Consider the following 11,901-nt stretch of genomic DNA (forward strand, 5'->3'; position numbering starts at 1 on the left):
CGTACGTGGTTTCCTGGGTCAGTTCCTTGACAAATAAGGTTTGAAGAATAGACTCTGAGATGTCTCACCGAGTGGCTCAAAGATCGGCCAGCGGATGCGAACTCCCGCCAGGCCGCGTCCTGCCGGCTCAGTGCCTGAAGGAGTGTTGCTGAGGCCGGTTCCTCTCGGAGACCCCGCCCCCTCATCACCTGGGGCTCTGCCCCTTCAGGTTCCTTACCCCAGCTTCACTCACTTTCCTGCTTCTGAGGCCTGAACATCAGGAGCTCATACCTGTGTCTGTCTGTCGCTGCTGCTGCTTGGTTCAATGTTGTCAGCTTCAACCTGGACGGTGACGTGTGTCGGAGCCTACAGTGTTGTTTGTTTGGTTAGTCACTCAGTTTGTTTCATTGCGAGAACCGCTTCTACAGAATAAAAGCTTGTGGTCCTCAACAGTTTGTGTGTCTGCGTGTGAACACATGATAATCCTGCTGCATACAACACACAAAACTGTTCCAGGGTTTTAAAACACCTCAACCTACACTTGACTTTAGCACTGTAGCAAATTTGCGATGGCTACACACTGACAGCAGCAGAACTGACTCCTGTGGAGACTCAGCTGAAATCAACAGAGCCCACTTTATTACTCAGACACATTCACATTCCTGTTTATTTGCTAGTTATATAGTACAACGAACACACACACACACAACACACACACACACTAGAAACAACTACGAAACAGTAGAAACAGGGCTTCCTTCAGAGTAGAAAACAATCAGAGTCGCCTGTCGATAGAAACAGAATTTGATCAAGTTGACAGCCTGAGGCTCAGAGACATGGCGACCCTCCCCCCCCCCCACACCCACCCCCACAGTGTGAGGCGTGAACGGTTTCACTGGGTACAGGAGGAGCAAGAAGATTGAAATCCCAGTACAAACACCAAGTTTTAGAGAATGATGAAGTCTTCTCATGTTCATCAGGACGGGTTCAGACCAGGACCAGGAAAAGCGACAGTGAGATTCCTGATGAACAGAAGTTCAGTTATTTTTAAATGGTTAATTTGAAGGAAACTTGTTTTAAATCAGTGTCTCTGGTTGAAAAGTCTCTCTTTTGTCTCATTCTGATGTTTTTATTGAATCAAATCTCTTAACTTTAAATCTAATAAAACAGAATTTTGACCTGAATTGAGTCTCAAGTCTCTTTTCTCTCTGATGCAGACTGAAAGCTTCTTCATCAACGTCCATCCCTGGGTTACATAGATGTTTAACTAAAATTAATATATTAACAAAACTTCACATCCTGTGGCACTGTTGGTTCTTGGTCAGCCAATCGTTAGGCTAACAGCCCTCGTTTATCATTGATACACATCAGCAATCCCACGGGGCACGTCGTTAATGACAAAAAAGTCCTGTACGTCAGTTACCTCGGATACACACGTGGGCACGTCGTTAATGACAAAAGGTCCTGTACGTCAGGTCCCGTCGGGTCTCGTCAGGTCCTTCAGGACCGTCAGGTCTCGTCAGGTCCTGTCGGGTCCTTAAGGTCCATCAGGTCTTGTCGGGTCCCGCCGGGTCCCGCCGGGTCTTTCAGGTCCAGTCGGGTCTCGTCGGGTCCTTCAGGTCCCGTCAGGTCCTTCAGGTCCTACAGGTCCTGTCGGGTCCCGTCGGGTCCTTCAGGTCCCGTCGGGTCCCGCCGGGTCTCGTCAGGTCTGGTCGGGTCTGTCGGGTCTGGTCGGGTCTGTTGGGTCCCGTCGGGTCTCGTCGGACCAGGTTCAGGTTTTCATCCTCTAAAACACGTCCGTTTCAAACATTCACCATCAGTAAGTTATTAAACATAAAAACAGCTTCATCCTTCACCAACAAAATATATGAGACGATTAAATATAGAAAATATGATCAGAGGTCAAAGGTCAAAGGTTAATTAAACTTCCTGGATGTTTTAATTACTGCTGATAAATAAAGTTGAGGACAAATCTCATCTGAGTCTCTGAGTGTTTGTGGTGGAGTGTCTCCATGAGGTCATGTGATCTGGACTCGGCCTCAGACTGAGACCTGGACCAGGTGAGGCCGAGTCCACCTGGACCAGTCGAGGGGGGGGTCATTTGCAGGTCTCAGTCTTCACAGAGATCCAGGTTCAGTTCAGCTTCTGTACCTTGAGTCTGAGATATCCAGGAAGTCCTCACAACATTCAGGATGTTTTCAAAATAAAAGCCGTCAGTGTCTCTTCAGGGACTCGATGTAATGGAAAGTGGCTCCCAGAGCCCAGCTGGTCTCCACCTGGTTGATGGTCCTCGCCAGCTGCAACACACACGCACACACACGCACACACACGCACACGACTCAATTTCCTTCTCCTGCTATCAAATCTGGCAACACTTCCTCTGGACCCTGGTCTGTCTGGTCCAGATTCTGGTCTGGACCGAGGTGGGTTCCTCACCTTGAACTGTTTGTGGGGGGGGAACCCGAGCTCCTGCAGCAGGACTGAGATGTAGACCAGGTCCAGACAGAGGAAGGGACTCTGCAGAGGACTGGTGGACGGACTGCTGCACACTGCAGGGAGATAACCACAGATCCACCAATCACAAGCATCCAGGCCCAGGGGTCAGGGGTCAGGGGTCAGGTCACATGAGGAAAACAAACATGTAACAGCTTCAGATTCAATATAAAAACTTTATTATTTCTATAAGAGGTACAGTCATGTGGAGCTGGTGAAACATTATTGATAAATTAATGAGAAAGATTTTGTTTGATCACAGATCACTGAGCATCTTGTTATTTATAGAACGAAGATATTAAAAGATGAATCTCTGTAATGACTCTGACTCTCTGCACAGACCTGAGGTCACACAGCTGATAAATAATAATCATGTTTATTATTAATAATCCTGAGATGAAGGAAAGTGTTTCAGTCTAAAGCTGCAGTTCAGAGCATCTGCAGCCGGGTGGCGCTGTCTCACCTCTCCTGGCTGCTTCCATATAATCGGCCACTTTAATGGTTCCTCCTCTCTTCTCCTCTGAACACAGACACAAACACAGACCTCAGGTCAGATTCACTGGATCCTGGAGCCACAACAAACTACAGAGACTCTGATCTGGAGCCTCGTCTCCACCTGAGGGAGAGGTCACAGTTACACTGACTTCAGCTCCTCCCTCCTTAACGACCCGCCTCTGCTCAGGAAACCTCCACCTCCACCTCCTCTTATTATGTGTATACATATATATAGATATATATCTATTGATCTGCTGGGACATGATATTCTGCTGTTTTTACCACAGGAAACATTTGATCAGCTGATCATTAAAATGTCTGAATAATCTCAGGAGGAATCCTGTAAATAAAACCATCCGTTCATTCATTCATCTGTTCATCTGGTTCGTACCGATGACTCCGAGGTCGACGGCGCGGTCGTAGTAGTAGGAGAAGGCGTAGAAGTCGATGTCTGCGGCTTCAGACGCCTTCGTCACCTTCCTGTACAGAACTTTCTCCACTTTGGTCAGACACGCCTCGTAAACCGGCTCCCCTCACACACACACACACACACACACACACACACACACACACACACACACACACACACACACACACACACACACACACACACACACACACACACAGGTTCCTACTCGCTCCAGCTGCATGATGGGTAACGGACTGACTGACCAATCAAATCACAGCACGGTGTTTACCTGCTTTCTGTCCCTTCAAAGTGTAGACGACGTCAGCGTGCTCCCAGCTGCCTGAGTACTCTGGGGCAAGGCAGGGGCTGACCAGCTCCGTGCTGCCCCCCACTGCACACACACGACATTTAAACAGGAAGCAAAGAAGAGTTAATGCAGATATCACATGATGTGACCAGTAACCTGAAGGAAACACCTGAGCTCACACTCACGTTATGAACTGCAGCTGTGAAATAATGTTGAATTGAAATGTCTGAGCGTCAGTGAAGTGGACACAGACAGCTGAGTGAATCTGTGCTGCAGCTTCTTACAGGAGCTAAATCGCAGCAACAGCTGGCAGGCAAGGAATTAATCTTACTGTGTTATTAAAAGATTAGATAATGGCTTATTTATCTGACGGGGGTGGGGGGGGGGGGGGGGGGGGGGGGTGTATAAAAGGCAGAGATGAAAGCAAATTGAAAAACAAGAAAAAAATAGAGTACAAATGAGGGTCATGTACGTACGGGGCGAAGCGTCGACGCCTCCTAAGACGGTGAGTCGAGCCGACATCAGACCCAGTCCCAGATAACTGTAGACAGAAGGCAGGAAGTGGTTTAAATGGACTTTCATCCAGCTCAGTGATTGGTCCGTTCACTGATGAGTCAAACAACAATTCTGACTGAGTCATTCATCACTTTTACTCCTCCAGTAAAAACACCTGAGTGAAAACTTCCTGTTTTGGTTTTATCACAGTGACGTGAAAACATGTCGTTCATTAACACTGACTGGATGTTCAATGGAAGTTCAATGATTCTATCACTGATCAATACATCATTAAGTCAAGTTGTCTATAATTATTAATTTTTCATTATTTATGGTTTTTTTTACACATTTTTGACATGAAAAATCTTCTCCAATGGCTCTAGTGGAAATCTAAAAGAGATTCATTGCATGTGATAATCTGTAGGATATTATAGGTGGTAACCAGGAAGTTAACTGGTATCATGTGGTGTTCCACAGGGATCGAACCTGGGACCATTCATCTTCCTAAAATACTGTGTAAATGATCGAGTTGTGAGGATCTCTCATTCAGACTGTGTCTTCGTCACTGTGAGCTGTGAAGGAGCCGCGACTCAGTGATCGCTGCTGTGTGTTATATATGATTGTAAATTAAATCTCTTTGAGTTTTTGGACAAAACAAGACATTAGAAGACGCCACATTAAAATGAAGCATGAAACAAAATGGAAATGAGCTTTTGTTTTTAAACTGTTTTCTCAAACTGTCAATTAACAGAGAAAATATTAATTAAAAAAATATGTTTTATGTAATAATTTGTTTATATTATAGGTGATAACTAGGTAATTAACTGGTATCATGTAACTGTCTCCAGTGTGTAGACATTAATGGTGTTTAACAGAATGCTTGTGGTGTTCCACAGGGATCGATCCTGGGACCATTCATCTTCTTGTATGGGGTGTGTGTGTGTGTGTGTGTGTGTGTGTGTGTGTGTGTGTGTGTACCTGTGAGTGTAGACGGTGTGTGTGTTGTTGAACATCTGGAAGGACCTGATGTAGTCGATGGGTGAGGTCTGGATGGTTTTCTGCTCAGAAAGAAACAAAATCATCAGAGTCAGGCTGTTTGCTCTGTACTGTACTGTGCAGTTTGCTAAGTGCAGCTCAGTTGCTCACAGAGTGAAGGAGTCACGGAGGTCGTGTGTGACTCAGACAGGTGAGGCCCAGTTCTCTGAAGTTTCCTCATAAAGATGAAAATAGACTCTTATGAAGAGGTCTGAAATGTCTTAGTCAGTGTTTGTCAGTTCCTGGGTTGTAGCTAGTCCTCGAACCCCCCCCCCCCATGACTACAGGCTGAGGAAGAGGAGAAGGATGATGTGAACTCTTCTGCAATCCCTCGTGTACGAAGCCTGACCTAGATAAGAAACCAGAAACACCCCCCCCCTCCCTTTTTACACCCTCCTCCCCCTCCTGATGTGAGGGTGTTTATTTGGGATTATCGTGGCATTTACAGATTAAAGCCTCTAAGATGGAGCCACACTGGTAGTTTGACTGAGAGAGAGAGAGAGAGATCTTCCTCTCTGAGTCTGCCTCGCTCTACCAATCTTAAGTCTACCCTCCTACCCACTCTCTCTCTCTGTTAGTGTCTATGTCGGTCGTCCTCACCTCGTCCTGAGGGCTGAAGGTGATCTGAGTCGACCCGCCACCCAAATCCAACATTCCCACTGTGGGCGAGTCAGCACTGTGAAGACCACCTGAAAACAGAGAGAGAGAGAGAGAGAGAGAGAGAGAGAGAGAGAGAGAGAGGGTGGAGGAAAAGAAAAGAGTAAAAAGAGAGAGAGATTAGGAAAAACAGAGAGAGAGAGCTGCAGTATAATCCAATAACAGGTAATCACTATTTCTTGTCCACATTAATCTGGTTTTACACACACACACACACACACACACACACACACACACACACACACACACACGAAAGCACAAACCAAATTTCATCTTCCTGTTATTGCTTCATATTTTCATAGTTATGTGATAAAAACCTAATCTATAAAATTAGGGCTTCTGTGTGTGTGTGTGTGTGTGTGTGTGTGTGTGTGTGTGTGTGTGTGTGTGTGTGTGTGTTCTCACCGATGAGGAAGTTGACAGTGATCCACGCAGAAATCCCTGAATAGAGAAAATGAAAAAGTTAAATTACTGGAGATTCACAACCACTTCAGATTTAAGTGTGTATATGACCTGACTGCAGCCGTTACAGTCTACAGCTGACATGCTAACATGTTAACATGCGCACAATGACAATACGTTTTTAAAGTGATTGATGATGAACTTCACTGTTAGAGGGCTCAACCCATAAACCAAAGAGCGCTTTAATAATGAGTCTGAGATGTTGAGGCCAAAAATGTCACACTTTTCTTTCAATATAAAAGTTTCCCTCAGCGTTTTATTGTGGAGGTGAGAACTCTTCCACTGAGATCAGAATTTTATTAAACTCTTATAAAACACAGTAATAAACTTATTTAACTTCAGGGAAAACTATCTTGTCACCTGCTGAATTTATTAGATGTGCAAAGTCTTTATTAGTCACAACAAAGCAGCCACCAAGCCCCGCCCACCTGGACCCACCATCCAAACCTTGCAGGATTTGGTTTCTCTGAGTGTTTTTACCTGAAATCTGCTTTATTTTTATTGGATCACTCAGAAAACAGTCAGCCAATCAGAAGAGAGGCTCAGAGCCTCCTCTCTTCTGATTGGCTCACTGACCTGTTGTTACTAGAGCTGCAGAGAGAAGCCTGAGAGAGGAGATGTAAAACTACACTGAGATGGTTTTTATATCTTCTGATGGATCAACACTTCAAATAAAACAGAAGAAGAAACATGGAGCTTTAAAAATCAAGTGTCTTTTCCAGAAATGTCCGAGGACATTTAGCAGATAATTTTGTCTTAATCAATTGATCAGCTCATGTCAGTATCACACAGCACAGAGCCAGTCCTCCTCCTGTCCTCCTGTCCCCTGGTCTGATGAAGTAATTGAAACATCAATTGTCAGAAATAAAGACGCGCAGAGCGTCCTGTTCTGAGAGGATCTGCTTATTCAGGTCAACTCAAAGACGACATTAGAGTCTGTGGCAGAATATTTCACTCAGCTTCATGCATTAGTGCCTTTTACCAGCGACCTCTGACCCGTCCACATGCAGAAGTGGATGATTATGGAGCTTGATAGAAACTGTATCATAGGAGCTTTACCATAAAACTCTTAGGCCGAGACGCTAAGAAGCAATTTTCAAACAAAACAAACAAGTGCGGAGGGAGACTCGGCTTTAGGTCTGGGAGCTAAACACCGGCACTTAGCACCCTCCGGCCCCCCAGCAACCACTCAGAGATCTGCATTAACAATAAGTCGCTTCCATCCAGGGCGCTCAGAGGGTAATCTCAGCTGGGGATAAGCATCCAGGCCAAGAATGGCAAAATATGTGAGCGATAATAAGGCTGATGGAATCCGGTTAGACCAGCGAGAGTGACGGAGCAGAGGAATCTGTCCATTAGTGACTCGCTGACGGAGGAAAAGTTCATTCACTGATCATTAAAAGACATTTATGTTGGAGCGCAGTAACGAGCTGATCCCACTCAGGAGAAAACATTTCAGCCTCAGAAATTGAACGGAGTGGGGGGGGCGGGGGGGGGGGGGGGTTTAATCGTCCTCCCTCCCTCCCTCTTCAAGATTAAGTGGGACATTATCCCACATGGCCATAATTGCTTGTATGAACTACTTTAAAAGGATTGGATTATATGCTGCAGAGCTGCGTGTCCATACAGAGCAGCATTAAAACACAACCTGCATGTTCCTCTGCGTGTATATATGTATATATATATATATATATATATACACATATATATATATATATATCCAACAACAGTGGTATTAGAGCAGCAGGTTCACTGTGAAGGCAGAGGAGGAGCAGGAGCAGGAGGAGGAGGAGGTCAGCTCAGGCCCAAAACTGTGACCCAGCAGCCAGGAGCAGGGACAGCTGGAGCAGAGAGGTTCACATCTGGATCCTGGAGGGAGGACGATGAGTTCTCAGAGGAACCTCCAGTGATGCAGGAGGAGGAGGATCAGGATTCATTCACCATCTACAGTTTAATTCACATTTCTGGATGTTTCAGATCCTCCCCTCTCCATGTTTCCACTACACAACTGTGAATGATTTTATTTTTCATTTAAATTAAATTAAAAATATTCTAGTCTCGTTTTTTGTCTTTGTCTTTTTTTTTATTTCTGAAATTATTTTTTGAGTTTGATTTGAGGGTTTGATAGAACATGTGACCTGCTGGTCTGGTCCAGTCTGGTATTTACTGTTTAATGTTCACATGGTGATGTGAACATGGTCGTGGTGTTAAAATATCAAACACAACAATAAACTCCTCCCACACATGTCCACCTGTTGGTTTGTGGGTAAACAGGCAGATCAGTGACTGGTCATGATACTGATGTGCATTGTGTTACCATGGTCACCAGGTAATATACTGAATGCCATACAGCCCAACCAATAGGTCAATACAGATGACATAATTTTGTAAATACATAAACATGATGTTTTTTTCTGTTACTGCGTCAGTAGGGAGGGGAGGAGGTTCTGCAGGATGGGTTCTCAAACTGGTTCCACTTTGGATCTGGTTCCAACTTGGTAAAACACCTGGTTTTGTTCATCTCTGTGGAAAATGAATCCCTCCCTCTGACTCCACAGGTAAACAAACGCTGATAAACACGTTACCAACAAATATGGCCGACTGGCTTTAACGTCCCAGAGTCAACAAAACAATAAAGTCCTTTGTTTAAATGTTGATAACTGGAGGAGGACAAGTTCTCGGCCTCAGTCCATGACCAGTGTTACAGCAGATTCTGTGACCTGCAGCAACAACCAGTTAATCAATGATCATTTTACTTATTGATGAACTGACTGATCACAGATCATACTGACACGCAGCAGGATATACATCAGCTGACTGTTGTTTGCGCCGAGCCTCACGAGGATCTCTGTCTCCTGCTTCATCTGGTCTTTAATCTCCACGTTGGAGGTTTTCGTTGGGGAAATCAGAGCCAGAGCTTGGAGGAGCAGAAACAGGATCTGCTCTCTGCTCGTCATCAGATTAAACCACTGAAACCACCAGGAGACGACCAGACAAACAGATTCTCTCTGATTTAATAAACTCATCAAGAGATGACGATCCAGATCAGGGTGAGACCTTACGAGGGGTCAGCTCTCTGCTGGTGTGACCCAGTCCAACTCTCTGCTGTCCACAGACCGGTCCAGCTCTCTGCTGGTCCGACCCAGTACAACTTCAGACTGATGCCGGTCAGAGAACGTGACGGAGAACAGACTTCTGATCAGCTGAAACTTGAAGACTGAGGAAGTCCACCAGTCCACCAAAACAAACATGGACAACAACTGGGACAGACCCAGTCCAGCTGAACCAGACTGGGACAGACCAACTGAACCAGACTGGGACGGACCTGGTCCAACTTGGTCCCATCAGTCCACAGATGTCCCCACCTTCAGTTACCAGGAAAGACACGTTACCTTCGTCAGTGCCGTCCATGATGGACACGCTGTCATCTCTGGACAGGAAGGGGGACTCCAGGAACAGCGCCCTCACCTGCACAGGAAGAGAAACAACAAGATGTTCATCAATCATCTTCATTTATTCGTGACTTCCTCCAACTCACAGCCAACTGATCAGCTGATCAAATGATTTGATAGATTGCGGATTATATTAAAAGTGAAGGACTTTTACCTTAAATCTAGAATTTGATAAAAACACAAATGCCACATCAGTAAACTAATTGAACCTGTTCAAACCAGGATAATTTACATACAGACACACCCCCAAAATGCCAAATATGGTCAACACGTCCCTTTTAGCTTTGCCTTCTCTTACACATACTAACTTTTCTACTTGGTCCCATTTCAATTGATTTTACTGCTTTTTATTATTGAAAACAACATTGTTTTACAGTCTGTGTAAATAAAGTTTGATTCAATTTGATTTGGACAAAAGCAGCAAACAATTAAAATAAATTAAAATATAATGTATATGTTACAGAACCAGTGACGTTCACATGGTGTTACTGGTGTTACTGGAGTTACTGGTGTTACTGGTGTTACTGGAGTTACTGGAGTTACTGGTGTTACTGGAGTTACTGGAGTTACTGGTGTTACTGGAGTTACTGGTGTTACTGGTGTTACTGGTGTTGCTGGTGTTGCTGGAGTTACTGGTGTTGCTGGAGTTACTGGAGTTACTGGAGTTACTGGTGTTTCCACTGTTTCCAGACTTCATTTGATATCATGCAATAATTATTAATGAAGAAATGAATCAGTATAAACTCATTGTAGTGTAATTCAAACTGTCCTCTCTCTGTTTCCCTTTAACACATTAGCTGCATTACGTCTCTCTGTTACTGTGGTATAATATTCTACTATAATCATATATTGATATTATATTTTAATAAAAACTAATGCGCCCCCCCCCCATGTAATCAGCTCTGTGTTTGGCTGATCCAGGACCAGTCTGATAATAAGAGCAAAGCCTCAGATTAAATCACATTTTGGCTGACCGCTCTGCTCCTGTTATTACTGATTACTTAAAAGCTTTAATAGACTTTTTCTTTTTTGGCTCCAACGCTGATGATGATGATGATGATGATGAAGAGGAGGAGGAGGAGGAGGAGGAGGAGGAGCTGTGTGGAGATGTGAGGTTATTAGCTGAAGTAATTCACTTGCATAATGTGGAGGAGATGAATGTGATGCTGCAGAGAGAGGATGTCAGGAGGTTATTGATCTGACCTGGTGATCAGGTGATTGATTACCTGATCAGATTCTTTACATCTTTAATGTCTGTAGGTTTGATGTTGTCTAATGTTACAGTGGACTGAGGTTATTGAAGTTGTTTGTCTGTTTTCTAATTACTTATTTACTTTTTTTTAAGATATCTTTTAATTTCATTTTTTATTTTATTATGTAATTTTATTTTTATTCTTATTTTTCATTTGTCGATTTTATTTAATATCCTATTTAAAATGTATTTTTATTTACTTTTTGAATTGATTTGATTGAGTCTGACAGTATTCCCAAAAATAAATAAATCTGTTTAGATTAAATAATAAATAATAAAATAAAATTTAAGCTAATATGAAACACTGGCAGCCAAAATTAATCAAATGAATACATTTTAATAAATAAATAAAATCAAACATGATTCAATCCAACATCCAGCACTGGCATGCAAAAAATAAATTAATATTAATAATTTAAAAAAATAAAAATGGAGCACTGACGTAAATAAATAAATGAATAATTAAAAAATTAAAGAATTCAATCCAATACTGACATACAAAAAATTATATATTAAAATTTTAATTAAAACAAAATAAAAAAATGAGAAGTTATAAAACCATCAAACCCAATCAAGATAATTATGTAACTACACTCACCCTGTCCAGCAGGTGGTTGGCCTTATCTCCAGGCAGCAGACGGAGGCCGGCCGTTGCCTTCAGGACCACAGGGGTGATGTTCCAGATGGGGGGGGGGACGCTCGATTTCGCCACCTCCAACAGCTCCACGATCCCTGACGCACACTGTGTGTGTGTGTGTGTGTGTGTGTGTGTGTGTGTGTGTGTGTGTGTGTGTGTGGGGGGGGGGGGGGGGGGGGGGAAGGAAAGGCAGATGATTATAGAGGTAAACGATGCACATCACAGCCC

General features: G+C 43.7%; 1 protein-coding gene across 4 annotated transcripts in view; it reads right to left on the reverse strand.

Annotated features, from left to right (window-relative positions):
- Nucleotides 1-1,412: 1,412 nt before the first annotated feature.
- The window catches only part of entpd6 (ectonucleoside triphosphate diphosphohydrolase 6 (putative)), a 20,226-nt gene continuing 9,737 nt past the window's right edge, over nt 1,413-11,901 (reverse strand). The window contains exons 4-15 of one of the 4 annotated variants that reach the window (XR_002665215.1): nt 11,635-11,778; nt 9,725-9,800; nt 6,276-6,311; nt 5,814-5,902; nt 5,157-5,236; nt 4,160-4,224; nt 3,666-3,767; nt 3,359-3,499; nt 2,936-2,992; nt 2,416-2,528; nt 2,131-2,276; nt 1,413-1,765 (exon numbers count right to left, since the gene is read on the reverse strand). Coding sequence is in view for 2 of the 4 variants with exons in the window: in XM_022748614.1 (XP_022604335.1) it covers nt 2,193-2,276; nt 2,416-2,528; nt 2,936-2,992; nt 3,359-3,499; nt 3,666-3,767; nt 4,160-4,224; nt 5,157-5,236; nt 5,814-5,902; nt 6,276-6,311; nt 9,725-9,800; nt 11,635-11,778 (987 nt within the window). In the remaining 2 variants the exon portion in view is untranslated. Of the gene's footprint in view, nt 2,277-2,415; nt 2,529-2,935; nt 2,993-3,358; nt 3,500-3,665; nt 3,768-4,159; nt 4,225-5,156; nt 5,237-5,813; nt 5,903-6,275; nt 6,312-9,724; nt 9,801-11,634; nt 11,779-11,901 lie in introns of all 4 variants that reach the window. The other 3 variants (XR_002665214.1, XM_022748614.1, XM_022748615.1) reach the window with 3 other exon arrangements.

Source organism: Seriola dumerili, unplaced genomic scaffold (assembly GCF_002260705.1).
Source record: "Seriola dumerili isolate Sdu_G_001 unplaced genomic scaffold, Sdu_1.0 BDQW01000127.1, whole genome shotgun sequence".
NCBI lineage: Eukaryota > Metazoa > Chordata > Actinopteri > Carangiformes > Carangidae > Seriola > Seriola dumerili.